This window comes from Dipodomys merriami, unplaced genomic scaffold (assembly GCF_024711535.1).
Source record: "Dipodomys merriami isolate MVZ:Mamm:240054 unplaced genomic scaffold, mDipMer1.0.p SCAF_14, whole genome shotgun sequence".
In the NCBI taxonomy this organism is placed as follows: Eukaryota; Metazoa; Chordata; class Mammalia; order Rodentia; family Heteromyidae; genus Dipodomys; species Dipodomys merriami.
In genome coordinates, this window is record NW_027202715.1 from 10,231,957 (window position 1) to 10,247,949 (window position 15,993).

The 15,993-nt window shown below is 39.2% G+C and overlaps 1 protein-coding gene across 12 annotated transcripts in view; it reads left to right on the forward strand.

The window, feature by feature from the left end:
* Nrg3 (neuregulin 3) overlaps nucleotides 1–15,993 on the forward strand; it is a 1,039,983-nt gene that overhangs the window by 991,073 nt on the left and 32,917 nt on the right. For all 12 annotated transcript variants that reach the window (XM_070020737.1, XM_070020731.1, XM_070020739.1 and 9 more), the window contains exons 5-6: nucleotides 1,321–1,423; nucleotides 9,601–9,727. In XM_070020737.1, coding sequence (XP_069876838.1) covers nucleotides 1,321–1,423; nucleotides 9,601–9,727 — 230 coding nt within the window. The remainder of the gene's footprint in view (nucleotides 1–1,320; nucleotides 1,424–9,600; nucleotides 9,728–15,993) is intronic.

Sequence of the window (15,993 nt, forward strand, 5' to 3'; positions counted from 1 at the left end):
CAATGAGATGTACAAGACGCTATGTTGAAAAACCGAACTTTACAATTGAGATAGGGGGCGGTGGGCAGGGAGTATAGTTGAGTAGGTGGGAGGGAAGGGATGGTAGGAGAAAACAAAGGAGGAGGCAATGTACTCATTACCTTGCTCATGTAACTGTAACCCTTCTGTGCAGTATTTTCACAATAAAAAACTTATTTAAAAAATAAAATATATAAACAAAAGAATCCCCCCAGTAATGATTCAATTTTCTTCCATACTGGCTGCTTTTCCCACATCCTATATATGAAGACCTGAGAGGAAAAGGAGGGAGTGTATGTTAGATATTTTAATAGTGGGGGGACAGGATAGATAAACATTAAAAATTGGAAGTGGGCTGATGGGTGAGAATCTCAGTGATAAACACATCTCTATAATTTTTGATGTCCTTCTTCCCAATCTTCTCCTTCAGTTCTGAACTGCTCAAGGTAGGGATGGATTCATATGTGGATATTTTACTAAATACATAAAAGGGAAAATAACAGAGATGCACGTGAGGGTATTAGCAAGTAAATTCATGACTAAAGTATGTATCATGGTCTCTATGCTGCTGGGCACGACGTGCTGGTGGGATGGGAAGAACTATTTTAGTAGATATGTTTTAGAGACAAGACTGGGAGTGTAAATTGCAGTGACTGAAAGTGGAATATTTGTCATATAAGCTACAACATCCAATCTTGGTAATAGATGCTTAGATGTACTATGTCAGAACATGGCTACTGGGGTATGCTACGGCGTGGGTTAGTAAAACATTCACGTGCATACTGAAATTCTCTTTCATGAGTGTTAATCATAGCTTCAGGAAGTTGAATGGGAGACAGATAGCCAAGGGCCAAAATCAGAATACACAGAAACATCACCAACCAAAAAAAGAAAGCTAAACTAAAAGCAATGGTCAGCACAAAACAGTGCAGAAATTTCTTTCTCTAACTCATTAACTTAGGCCCTACCACAATTTCCAAAACCTATATCTCTAACATGTCCTAAAGTCAAAGAATGGCATTTGATAATAAGATTTATAATGGTGATGCACATGTATATATATGGGTTTTGCTGTAGACATGTAGATTGAAGAGGGGCAAGGCAGCTTGTTATTCCACAGAAGTCTGCAAAGAAATTGAATTATAATAACTTGCTCATGTTCTTCCCCCACCCCTATTCATGACAGGAGCAGACAAAAAAGCTAGCTTTGAAAAACTTCTACCTGCTCAGAAATATAAAGACAGGGATTCTGCTTCTCAGCCCTGCTAGTATCCATTCTAATTCTGTTTTTCAAATCCACAGAGAGTGAAGGAGTGTATCAAAGGCAGGTGCTGTCGATGTCATGTATCATCTTTGGACTCGTCATCGTGGGCATATTCTGTGCCGCATTCTACTTCAAAAGCAAGTAAGACCATTTCTCTGAAGTGTTAAAAGGTTACTTTCTGAAAGAAAGCATTTTGTCTTTATGTTCTCAGCCTCTGCTCTAAGCAGAAAGATTTCATACAAATGGGACCAGCATGCATCTGAAAATGACTTAGAATGATGGTAGACTGTCGTGCATGTGTGCTGGCATGGGAATGCTTTCATGTGTGGGTGGGCTGGAGGAAAAAGGCCATCATTGGTGCAATAATCATTTGCACCTGTTTATTACCTGGATGCACGAAAGACTCTATCTCTGTCACTCAAAAGCTACTTGTTCTCAACAGGGTTATCCACTGCCAGGAATCTAAGCACAGTTTTTTTCTGAAAACAAAAACAAAAACAAAACGCCCTATGCATTTCCTTTCTTATTCTTTTTTTTACCAATGTTTACAAAACTTTTAGCCAAATCTTAAGAATACTAGGATAAGTACACAGGTTCACCAATTGACTATTGGAATATGCATAACTTTACGTGCTGGAAAACCGGGCCTTCTGCTGATGAAGACACTTATTTGTGATTAATGAAGTAGAATTAATGTATGTATAGCTGGGAGCCAGTGGCCTTTGATACCTATAATCTAAGCTATTCAAGAGGTCAGGATATGAAGGCTCTTCATTTAAAGCCAGCCTCAGCATAAAAGTCTATGCAACTCCATCTCCAATTAACCAGCGCAAAGCCTGTTTGGAGGCTTGGCTCAAGCAATAGCGTACCATCTGAGCAATCAGGAAGCCCTGCGTTTGAACCCTGTTAATATACCCAAATGCATATATATATATATATATATATATATACGCACACGTAAACATTTTTGAGTCTATATCTTACCTAAATAAACTCTCATGAAGTTACTTGTAGAAATGAAGTAATCTACACTTTAAAAAAAAAAACAAATTCTGGTTTGAAAAATGAGCTGTGTGGATTCACCAGCCTTAAAACATTGACAGAGATTTACTTCCTACCACTTGTATGAAATTCAGGCAAACTTGTAATTGTGTTTTATTGGAACTATATATTCCAATTATTTGTCCTTCTGAAAATGGATCAATTCCCAAGACACAGTTTATAATACACATCAGCTTTTAAAGAGCTCTACAATTATACCTGAAGCATTAATAATAGTACCATGGCATGAATACAGAATTAGTAACAATTATTCTACCAATACATTTTAGTAGGGGTTTAGATTTTCATAACAAATGTAAAAAAGAGCATTCTAAAATGCCTTAGGCCTAGTTTCCCCTTTTGTTAATGACTGTGATAAATATCACCATTAATAAAATAATATAACTGCAGTGTAAATATAAATATACACATATTTATAAGTATAAATGCAGTATAAAACAGATTTTTGTTTTCCTATTCTAGGGCCTTATCTAACACATCACAGGATCTAAGGTGACACACCCAGGCAGCTCTTGGTGGTGACAGTCAATACTGTCCAATTCAGAAATATCCTCTGCTAATGTATATTGTATGTTGTGCATTATTGCTACCTGTTTTTAAGCTGTTAGTTTTCTGTTCCTTTAATTAAATACCTGAAATGATAACATGAAGAATTGTTTACTATTTTGGGTCATGATTTTGGAGGTTTCCATCCATGATTGACTGGCCCAGTGGCTTTTGGTTCCACATCATGGTGAGAGGTCCATTCACCTCATGACTCAACATAAAAAGGGAAAGAGGAAGAGGCAGGATCTTACCATCTCCATGAAGGATGTGCCCTTCCTAACATTCCACTGCCTCCCCCATGTATCAAACTGGAGACTCTGTATGACTTCAACATACAGGCCTTTGGGGAACAATTAGATTAAAAAAATACCAGGTGACACTGAAACTTATTTTAAAATATTAACTTGTTGCCTGATGTTGGTGGCTCACTCCTGTAACCCTAGTTACTAAGAAAAGTCCATGAGACTTTTACCTCCAATTAAACACAGGAAAAACCAAAAACAAAAAAAAAAAACAAATCAAAATGCTAGAAGTGGATCTGCAGTTCAAGTGGTACAGAGCTAGCTTTGAGCAAATAAGCTCAGGAACAGTGCTTAGGCTCTGAGTTCAAGCCCCAGGACTGGCACACACACATGCACAAACACACACACACACACACACACACACACACACACACACACACACACACACACACACACACACACACACACACACCACAACTTCGTAAAGAAACAAGATGAGAAATAGAAAATAGAGAGCTTTGAATCTGAGGAGTTCTAGTTTAAGTCTCATGGTCTACACTATGATCCCAGTGCCTCATTGAGTCTTGGTAAGTGGGGGAGCCTCTCAGAAGGGATTAGAAATTCTTTCTGATAGAATTCTTAAGTCTTTGTTTTCTCAGGGAGGTCAGCTGGTTCAATCAGGCATTTGCATTCAGTCAGCCATACTCCAGTGTCTAGATTCAGATTTTCAGGCTTTCAGTTATGTGTTACTAAGCACATTTTTAAAATCAAATCTTTTTGTTTCAGTTTCTTTTTTGGTAAAATTGAACAAATCATTATCTACCTTATGGGATTATGTTAAGAAGCAAATGGGATAATACTCTCATAGGATATTTGGTGTAAAACCTATATAAACAAGCAGTCCACATTGGCTCTTGCTATTTCTCTGAATAGAGTTTTCCACTTGAGGACTTTTCACACAAACTGGATAGATACACTTTTAAAAGCATTCAACGTCCAGGGAGACTATTAACGCCCACCAGGGTGTTGGAAGGGTCTCCTTGTTAGAACTACATCTGAGAAAGGGATGGTGTATTTAACAATAAGCAAATTACTGTGAAGAAGCAGTTAATCACTTATTTTTAGAGTATAATTTGCAGTTGTATCACATTTAAGGGAAAGGCTGATTATGGTAATCACGTATCAGAACAGCTGGGTAACTAGAGGATTTCTGTCTTTGGAGCTCTCAATCTCTGGGAAACAACTGGGCTCTGAGAACAACATCTGCTCTGGAGCTCAGCAAGGGGTCAGTTTGCTGAATGGCAACAATGTTCAACAGCAGATTTGCCCTGCATAGCTCACAGGAAGCGGCAGAAGGAGGAGCACCCACTAGGGTCCCGCCCATCTGCCTGTCCATGTAGGACATATTTTTACTGAGAAGAGATAAATGAGCCAGGTGCAGTAGTTCATGCCTCTCATCACAGCCCCTTTGGAGGCTGAGGCCCAGAGGACCAGGAGTGAGAGGCCAGCGTGGTTTTCATATTGAGACTCTGTCTTACAAATAAATAAATATACGTACGTACATGTACAATGTATGTAACAATAATAATGAAAACTGAAGCCGTATCCACAGGAAACATATTTCTCATCAGAGATCTTGAATGAAATTCCATTGTCTATCATAATTTCCTAGTATAACTTCCTTTCAGTCTTATTTGTCTATGAAAAAAACCCACATTTAAACCAAGCATTTAATCTACATTGCTCAAAAAATATGTCGATTTTTAAAAAAAATATCACTATGCTCATTCCCATATTTCTAGTTCACTATCCCAAACCTTGGGAATTAGAAAATAAGCAAATTATCTATAGATCTTCTCTTGTTTTAATCTAGAAAGTCTGATAATAGAACTATTTATATGTGACCATGTCTAGTTTTGGGGGAGGGATCAGGCCTGAACTTAGGGCTTCACACTCATACTTGGATTTTTTTTTTTTGTGCTCAAGGTTAATGCTCTACTACTTGAACCACATCACTTCCAGATTTTTACTGGTTAATTGGAGATCAGAGCATGAAGGACTTTTCTGCCTGGCCTGGCTTTGAACTGAGATTCTAAGATTCAGCCTCCTGAGTACTTAGAATTACAGTCATGAACCACCAGCACCCAGATTGAATAATGTTTTTACCTTATTCCTTCAGGATTCTAAATCCTCCAAATTAATTCACTGTACAAAGATTATTATTGAATTAAGTTCACCACACATCTATTTGGTATAGTGTAATGTACAGAGATGTCTTTACCAGGGACTTAGCCCAAAGTTTACAGTCTTATTATTTATTATGTTCTACTTGGCATACTTGCTCCGATTCTGACACACCTGTTGCTTATTCGTTCTTCTGTCATCCTTGGCATTGTCTGCCTTTGCAAAAAAAAATATACTAGAGCAAAGGTTATAATGAAAACATTAAGATAGTTGACACAGTGAGAAAGAAATGAAGAATGTCTTAGAACTGAAAGGGTCCCCTGACATTGTCAACTGAATCCTTCAACAATGGGAAAAGACAGAGAGACAGGCACCAGTGGTTTGCAATTGTACTCTTAGCTACTCAGGAGGCTGAGATCTAAAGATTATGGCTTGAAGCCAGCCTAGACAGGAAAGTCTTTGAGACTCGTATCTCCAACTAACCACAAAAATGCCAGAAGTGTAGCTTTGGCTCAAGTGGTAAAGCACCAGCCTTCACCATAAAAAAATGAAGTGAGAACATGAGCCCCTGAGCCCTGAGTTCAATCTCTAATACTGGTACACACACACACACACACACACACACACACACACACACACACACACACACACACACACACACACACACACACACACACACACACACACACACACACACACACACACACACACACACACACACGGGATTGGATTGGAGGGGGAGAGAAAATTTAAAAAGACAGAAACAAATTCTATTCTCTTCACTCCCAATAAAGCCCACATGCTCCCATATACATATATAATATAAATATTAATTGGCTGTCCAGCCAACGTGTATCCAATGTCAAGCAGAGTCTCTTAAAGGTTTGCTCTTTTTGCAATGTACATAGGTAAGATATATGAAGTTGCTCTAGGAGATTTCAGTACTTGATTCAACTGGAAAACTAGAATTGGAATAGGGTAAATGTTTCCAGAGGCAGAACCTATGTTGGGAACTATGAAAACTAGGAAAACAGGGTAACAAAATGGAAATTGGTGTTCCCAGCAAAATACACACAGAGTGACAGCCTGTCTCTTCCTAGAATGTGCTACCTCCTGTGTAAGAAAGATTGGATCTTGAGTATGCTCTGAGTCTCTGCCGTCTTCGATTTCAGTAATGGAGGCCTTCGTCTCCACCTTGCTGTGAAGGAATTTACCAGCCTTGTTCACATACCCTAGTCTGAGAAAACTCACTTCCAATGACAGGTCAATGTGAAGCTTTGAAGACTAGAACTTTACCCCAAATTAGTGGGTGGAGAAGGGCTCAACCAAGCCAACTTTTAAAATCCTCATGGATTTTTTAAAAATTGAGATTCTCCCTAAGAGCATATCCCATTTCTGCTTCCCTATCTGCCTAGTCTTGCTCTTTATTTTCCTACATTTCTGCAAGTGTTGATACCAAAATCATCCCCTTCATCCAAGTCCTATGGGCTATCTCTTATCACAGAGTGTTTTCTCAGGAACCTAACCCATGACACTACAAATACTGTCAGCCAATCGGCATGAGATAGCTCCTCCTATTCCTATTAAATATATCTCTTTTTTAATGAGCTTGGCCAGAAAAATCTTGTACTCAATGGACTATAGGTTTCAATGCTGACTTTGTGGTCAGGTCACATTCCAGATGCCCTGCATACAATCTTGTACACAATCTTGTTTTCCTGAGTGCAACTGTTCTCATAAAAAAGTCAACAGTAATGACAGTAATACAATCAGTTGCTTGTCTCTCCTCATCCATTTGCTGGGGGGAGAAAAAAACAGGAGAATATAGCCTTGTGCTTAGGAAAAAAAGAAGAACAGGAGACATGAGGGCATGAAGGATAGAGAAAGGCAAAGGCATAAAAGTCATTTCTACTGGAACATTATTGTGTCAGGATTTGCATAGGAGGAAGGTAAATTATGAAAGGCTCCAGGAAATAGAGTTAAATATGTTAAGGGGGATTATTTCTGTTAAAGTTTGTATTTTCTGAACTTTGAATTATGAGATCGCCAAAGAGATAGTGTCTATTTATTTAATTCGTAGGAAGATAATTGAGTTCTTGCTCAGTGCCAAGTGTCTCCTTTTATTGCTTGGTGATAATTTATGTGGCATCTCCTAATTTCCTGTTGGCTTCAAGACTGAATCCCAGATAAGAGTTGTGGCTCATATGATAAACTTACTTTTAATAAGAGGGTATAGATTAACTGTTAGGAGGTAGATAGATTATTAAAACTGGATTAGACAACTAAGTATGTTGGAGATAAAAACCCTCCAATAATTGAAAAGATAAGAAGTAATACACAGTTACATCACACTGGTGCCGTAAATCCAAAGGAAGAACTAGAGATTCATCATCTCCAAATCCTCTGGAAAATCCTGGGGACTTGTGAAATGCAATTACTATGATCTTTTCTTTTATCTTGGGCCCAGTGTTCTAATTCCTCTTTAGTATCTTTCCTCTAGACTGAACAGGCTACATGATGAAGAGGAAGAGATGAATGCATTCTGGGTCCTCTCTCATTAAGCGGCTGTGGTATCTGTGGAACATGGCACCAGTGAGCTCAAGGCCTAGAAGAGGAAACAGAGACATTTAACGAAATGTTAGGACAGCAACAGTGGTAGATGGCAGAGCCGGAATTCAAATTCCAATCCTTTGAGAACAGAGCCCGTGTTCTGAAGGGGAAACTGCTTCCCTGACATGTTCCATGGATGGCTCAGATGACTCTATCCTTGATAATGAATGGAAGGAATGGAGAGCCTGTGTGAGGATGATTGTATAGAATTGTTTTGGAGGCTACTGTGTCCTCGACTGATAAATAATTGCTTTGAAAGTCCTGGGGGGAAAGCAGCTAACCAGGCTCTTGTTTGTTCTACCCTTCTGAAATATGCATGGAATGACCCAAGCCTAGTCACTCACCAGGTACATGTGGGATTACCTGGAGTCCAAACATAAACAAACAAGCCAAAAACGAACTACAATCTCAGCTTCCCCACTGAAAAGCTGAGGGAGGGTGTATATATATGCTTGTGGCTTGATACTTCTGCAGGGCCATTCTGAATATAGAAAAGGTAGACAGATTGTTCTGGTTTAGAAGGAAGCTCTGGTGTGGAGTGAGTATGTGACTCTAAAGTGATTTAACTTTTTGTTTCTTAATTTACTCATCTATTGAGTGGGTGTGATGGATGATCTCCTGACATAGAACTATTGGAAAGAATTAATGAGTTAGTACACATCAATTGGCATATGGTATTATATTATGTGATCATTATCTCTTGAAAGGGGTAACTACTTTATACATCTATTTAAATTCTAAAATTAAAAAAATAAGTTAGAATAAAAAAAGGTAACTATGTTTGGCCAAGAGCCTGATGACTCATGCCTATAATCCTTATTACTCAAGAGATAGAAATTAAGAGGATCATGGTTCAATGCCAATGTTGAACATTTCACAAGACTCACTCTATCTGCATGGAAAGAGCTGAGTGTAGTTCATACCTGCCATTCCAGCTATGTGGGAAGAATAAATAGGACAGTTCTGAACAAAGTTCAAGAGATTCTACCTCAACCAGTAGCTGGGTATTATGTGCCTGTCATGCCATTTATATGGAAGGCTGAGATCAAAAGGATTGTGGTTCCAGGCCTGTGTGGGCAAAAAAGCTTGCAAGATTTTATCTCAGCAGAAAATACTACTTCAATGGCATATATGCTTGCTATCCTAGCTACACAGGATGCATAAAGAAGGTGCTACCATCCAGCTCCAGCAAACAGCAAGATTCCATCTAAAAAGAAAATTCAGAGCTTCTATATGTGCTATGCATAATTCAATTGTAAAAGACATAAACGCACCTTTACAAATATGTTATATATGCCTCCCAGACCGAAGCTTCTTTTGGTCATTTCTTTTAGTCACTTCTCCATTTTTCCACAGCATGTCTAACTTTTTGTAGCTGAGTACTTAGAACCCAGAGCCTCTTGCATTTGTGGAGGTCAAGAAGATGATTGATTCTTGGCTGCCTTTGTAGTACCATTGACTATGAACCTATGGATCATCTTAAACAATTATCAGGACTCTTCAAGTTCAAAGTGTTTCTTGATGTGGTTGAAAATGACAGAAGGACTTTCTTTGCTTAACTGAGTATATCTAGCTTTAGCGAATGGCAGATATAGACTCTGGGGATGAATGAACCTCAAGAATTAAAAATACAGTAAATGTACACCATACTTATGCACACATTCATTTCTGCAGGAAGCAAGCTAAACAAATCCAAGAGCAGCTGAAAGAGTCACAAAATGGTAAAAACTACAGTCTCAAAGTATCCAGCACCATGTCAAAGTCAGAGAGCTTGGTGAAGAGCCATGTCCAGCTGCAAAATGTGAGTTGCATGCCTCCACATCTCTGGTAGCCCAGCATAGAGCAGGATTAAAGAGGGGCGGGGGAGAAAGCCTGGGATTAGACCTGTATATGTATTATATTATGCTATATATTAGATATTGTATATATATATATATATATATATATGGGCTTAAATCATGTTGCAGTTTATTGTGTGCATGTGTCTATGCAATATTTGTACACATGGTTAGATATATACATATGTGTGTACACATGTATGTGTGGGTGTGTGTGGGTGTTGGATGAAAATGAGAAAAGTTAGGTCTCTGTTTCTGATTATAATCTGTCATATGAATTAACTTCTGATAACAATATAAGCTTTAGGGTTTTTGGGCCCATCAATTTTTTTGAAAGAAGGGCCTGGGGACAAGACAGGCCTAGGGTCTGCAATGGAAGCAAGAAGCTTCCCTAGCCAGCACCCTATCTGACAAGCTAGCTGTTCCTTCCTGTCTTTTCAATTTTTAAATTTTTAAAATTTTTTGGGGGGCGGGGGTCCAGTCGTGGGGCCTGAACTCTGGGCCTGGGCGCTGTCCCCTCAGCTCTTCAGCTCAAGGCTAGTGCTCTACCACTTGAGCCATAGTGCCACTTCCGGCTTTTTTTCTTTTTGCTTATGTGGTGCTGGGGAATCGAACCCAGGGCCTCATGCATGCAAGGCAGGCACTCTACCACTGAGCCACCTTCCCAGCCCCCTCCCTGTCTTTTCATTAAACCTTTATAATCAAAACCATTGGTGATGAGCTGGGAACGCAGCTTAGAGGTAGAGTGCTTGCCTAACATGCATGAGGCCCTGAGTTCAATTCTTCAGTACCATATAAACATAAAAAGCCAGAAGTAGTACTTTGGCTTAAGTGGTTGAGTGTTAGCCTTGAGCCAAAGAAGCTCAGTGACAGTGCTCAGGTCTCAGGACCGGCAAAAACAAAAAAACAAAACCGTTGGTGAGGTTATGAATGCCATGAGAACACACTATGCCTTATCACTGGAGTCTCTGTGTCGGCCAAACTCTGGAGTCACTGACTGCTTTAACTTTCATGCCATGATTATGTATTTTGCCTATATTGATCATGGAATAAGCAAGTATCTCTTTAAAAATTATTATATTTTATATTTTATTTGGTGCCATATGTTGGGCTTAGATTCAGGGCTTTGGCACTGTCTCAGCTTTTTTGTTGAAGGCTAACATTCTGCCACTTGAGTCACACCTTGACTTCTGCTTTCTTTTGGTGGTTAATTGGAGATAAGAGTCTCATGGACTTTCCTGCCTGAGATGGCTTAGACTAGCAAGCCTCGGATCTCAGCTTCCTGAGTAGCTGGTATTACAGGCATGAGCCACTGGAGCCCAGCAAAAGAACAACAATAATAAAAAAAATTTTGAATCTTTATTTTGAAACAAATTCTTCCTGCTATATGGGATCTATCATATTTCTTAGTATTAAGAAATTACAGCCCCCAGCAGAATTCCAAGCAGAATGTGCACTGAAATGCTGAGCAATGTAGCAGAGGCTGGAGGAGAGGAAGCAATGTGGGGAAGGGGTTGTGGGACACCTGGGGGCTGCCTTAGATCATGGCCAGTCTCCAGCTATGGGTCTCTCTTTTCTTTTTATTTAGGTTTTGGTGGCACTGGGTTTTGAACTCAGTGCCTCATACTTGCTAAGCAGGTACTATACTATTGGACCCCTCTACCTATCCCTTTATGCATTCCTTATAGTTGAGATAGGGTCTGACTTTATGCCCACACTTGCCTAGACTGCAATCCTCCATGCCCTTTCCTTGGTCACTGGGATGACAGCTACACCTCACTGTGCTTCCCTATAGCTTGTGATGACAGGCATGCGCAACAACCAATTGAGATGTAGTCACATGAAATTTTAGTTCCTGGAATGGCCTCCAGTGGAAATCCTCCAGTCTCTGCCTCCCAGTTAATAACAGTTGCAGGCTTGAGCCATTGTACCTGGCTCCAAATGGATTTCAAAGGGCACTAAATATTAACTGCGTTGTTAAAGGGATAAGGGCAAGAAACTAGCACACTGAGAAATGATATTAAAGAAAATATGAGACACTAAGAATTGTGCTCTATTTAGGTCATTCCAAGATGTGTGTATGAGAGGACAGGTGAGAAATATTGTCCCAGAAGCAATTTTCCTAATATTAACTGTTACACAGTCCCCAGAACCGAAACTTAAAGCAAACTCTTTTCCTCCTACATTCTTTATTAAGGTCGATCTCTTAATTCTGAGATATATTACACAACAATAAAGACAGGAGAAGATTCTCTGATAGACACTGAAATATTCCCCTGACAGTAGCAATTTCATGCTTCCACACAAGATTGTATTTCTAGATTCTGAAGCAGGAAAGAAAGGGACAAAGGCCACGGTGTAAACCTAGCATTTGAGAATAATAGCCAATCACCCTGGACACCCTCACCCCTCCCAATGCTTAAATAGCAGGGAATTTACACATCATTTGTGATTCTAAGAAATCATTATACCCAGAAAGTTGCCATTATCATGTGCATAACAGATGTACTTAGATAGTTTAATGTGAATTCATAAATCAGAATTGTTCACCAGCGAAGTTTCCTTCAACTTTTATTCATGGTAAGGTGCAGGGATTGCTCTTTTCAGAACAAGAATGCTCTCGCTAATGATTTCTAATGAATGTAATCCCAGCACCTTCAAAATCTTGGTGATGAGGATTTCTGTTCCTTAGCAACTGGTCCTATCTCAGATAAGCAAAGCTGGACCTCTGTTGAAGCAATAGAGAGAGCCTGGTAACCAGTTATATACCTTTGCAGTAGGGAAGGGCATTTAACATGAACTGTGCTTATTGTCATGAGGTAGAGTTGACTGGGCCTTTCACAGAGAGTGTGAAGGAGTAGAAACTCAAACAAGCAAGAGCTTATGAAAATCTACAAAGGTCTGATCATTGTCAATGCCTTTAGGCTCCTATATCTACAGTCTGGCAGTTACTAGCCAGGGTTAAGGTAAGAATTCAGTTCTCTCACTGAGACTGGGGCACAGAGACTATCTTTTCTGATGGTTGCATTTCAAAGGAATGGCAAGACCTTGTGAGGTATAGGAGATGTATATTCATCCTCTCCTCATCCTACTTTTTTTTAGAAAATGTTTTAGAGAGTCAAGTCAAGGACCTACCATGAGGTATTGTTTAGAAGAAATTTTTTAGATAAGTTTTTGTATTGTGAAAATACCATACAGAGGGGTTACAATTACATGAGCAAGGTAATGCATACATTTCTTATCAAGCATTGTTGCCTCCTCCTTTGTTTTTCCCCTACCATCCCTGCCTTCCCATCTCCACAACCACACTCCCCCCAACCTAAATTGTAAAGTTCGTTTTTTGACATAGCGTCTTCTACATCTCATTGTTACAATGGGTCCACCTGTATCCCTATTTAAGCAATTTGTTTTTTCCCTTCTCCTCCCCGAATTATACCAACATCAAATCCAGTGAAAACAGGAGTTACACCGTGGGGGAGGGACATACAAAGCAAAAAAAACCCCAAAACAATCACCTTATAAAATGTTCCATTTGATAGGAAATGGAAAGACAGAAAAAATTATATTAAGTGAAGTAATCGAGGCCCAAAGAAACACAGGTCCCATGGTTTCCCTTATTTGCAATAACTAGTATATGTCTGAGACAAGCAGAAAAGGTCAGATAAGTTGATGTTAGGCGAAATGAACCCCAAGATAAGGACACAAGTGGTTTTTTCTTTCTTGCTATTGTTTCTAACGTATTGATAAGGTGATTGTTTCTCTGGTTAGGAGAAATTTTAAGAGCATTTTTGGCAGCTTGAAGTTTCAGGCAGGTACTTAAAAGGGGCTAGAGGTCTTTCTTGGAAATCAGCCAGTCCAGAGCTATTGGAATCTAAGTTTGTGTTTGCTCCAGTCACTTACTGAGAAACAGGAGTAAGGGATGAAAGCTTTCATGTTGAGAGATTGTAGGAGTGTGAGTATGTATGTGTGAGTGTATGTGTGTGTGTGTGTGCACTTCTATATTGGGACTTGAACTCAAGGCCCTGCAGATTCCCAAAGCTTTGGCTCTTTAACTGGAAATCAGAATCTCCTGGGCATTTCTGCTGGGGATAGCTTTGAGCCTCAGTCCTTAGTCTCCTGGGTAGCTAGTATTACGGGCATGAGCCACTAGTACCTAGCATGATCATAATTTTTATGTTCCAAAGATGAGGCATGGTTGAAACAAGTTAGATCAAAAAGAGTCCTCATCTCTCACTACATCTTCACAGAGTAGGTGCATTGTAGTGTCCCCTTCCTTTTCATCTAACATGAGATTAACACCACTAAAACATTTCTGCCTGCTCTAGGATTGCCACTAACTCACGTGGGAAGATCACTTCATTGTCATTTAAGTGAGCCACTCCAGTTTTCTTACCCCATCCTGACAGATGTTCATTAAGGTTCTTTTGTAATCTTTACTGCAATCCATAATGCTAAAATAAAATTCCATTTGTAGGTTCTCCCAGATCTCATTTGAAGAAAATTATTAGAAATGGAATTTCAAGAAAGAAGGGCTGGGCTGGGAATGTAGCTTATTGGTAAAGTGCTTGAACAGCATGCATGAGTTCAATTCCTCAGTACCACATAAACAGAAAAAGCTGGAAATGGCACTTTGGCTCAAGTGGGAGAGTGCTAGCCTTGAGCAAATGAAGTTTAGGGACAGTGCCCAGACCTTGAGTTAAAGCCGTAGGACTAGCAAAAGATAAAAGAAAGAAAGAAAAACAAGAAGGACTTTCAATATTCAATATGCTAGCTCCTTTTTCCTTCCCCCTACTATTCTCTCCAGCCCAGCTGGCACTACTATTTTGTGCATTGTCAAAAGACAACAAGGGTCTCAACTATGTCATTTCCAGAGGCCTCAAGAGAAGGTATGAGGATAGAGTGTCTTTTTATTCATAGTATCGTTGGATAAGAAGAAATATAGAAGAAAAAAATGATATTTTACTCCTAAGTTTCCCACTAGGCCCTATAACAAAAAGCAGATTAATAAAAGAAGACACAGAGGTTGTATTAACAAGTACATCACGCATGAAACACATGGAATACCCAGAAATGTATTTCTGTAAGGGTAACTGAGAATTTAGGCTTAAATACCATTTCAAAATAAAGGCAAAAGGTGTTGAGACTTCTGTTTCAGGTAGGAGAGCAAGAAAATTATTTAATACAAAAGTTGTTGGTGTGGTCTGTCATGACAGACTTAATTTCTTCTCTGTCACTAGGTGTTCTCCCCTCCTTTTCAGACTAGTCAAAAGATATATTTTTGCAAACCCAAATTTCTTTTACAAATGGAAAATTTCTGCCCTGTTTGTAGAGCTTTTCCTGGATTAGCCTGTTCTCCATGGCCTTTAGCTCAACATTATCTGTCTGCCCTATCTTGGAATAGCATATCTTGGCATTCCTCTACACATAAGCCATCGCGTCATTGAAATGTGCTTTAAATAGCTAACACCACACATTCATTAGAGAAAATGGCTAAGCAAAAAATAAGAGTCCAGGGAGACAATACATTTCAAAGGAAGGTGTTTCCAGGACTTGTGAGAGGAGAGCAAATTACATAGAAGAGGTATGTGTACAAAGCTATGACATTCACACCTTGCTGGCTTGGGCTCAGGTGTTCACTGAGCTGGCCCCATTGACTAGATAGAGATGAACAAATTGCTTCCCCAAGGCACATGTCAGTTTCAGCTCATAGGCAATGTGGGTCACCGCCAGTCCTCTTCTATCTTTATCACCATTTCCTTTGCTAATTTAATAGGAGAAAATAGCATTCTTTGAAATTTGCATTTCTTTATTTGATAGTGAAGTATTATCTCTGTCCACATATTTCTCGTCAAATTTCCTCTTTGGTGAATTACATGCTGATACCCTTTGCCCACAATTTTATTACAGGAAGCAAATAGCAATTTGACTGCAATTTTTTATGCTTTAAGTTTTTGAGAGAAAACAGTGATGGAGAATAGATATTAATCATCCACTAAAAAAGGAACAGAAAAACTTAACATTTGCTTTCCTCCAAAGCTATTCTTAAAAGCTATAAGGAGAAGCATGCATTGTTCAGTGTATTTGAAGGCCCTAACGCACAGGTAATCTTAGGGAAGCAAAATGCAATCTCACTTTGTCCTAAGAATTTTGAGACGCCTATTAAAATGTAAATACATTCATGGAAATTTGCATTGAAAGGATTTTTGCATCTTAGGTTTACTATTATTAT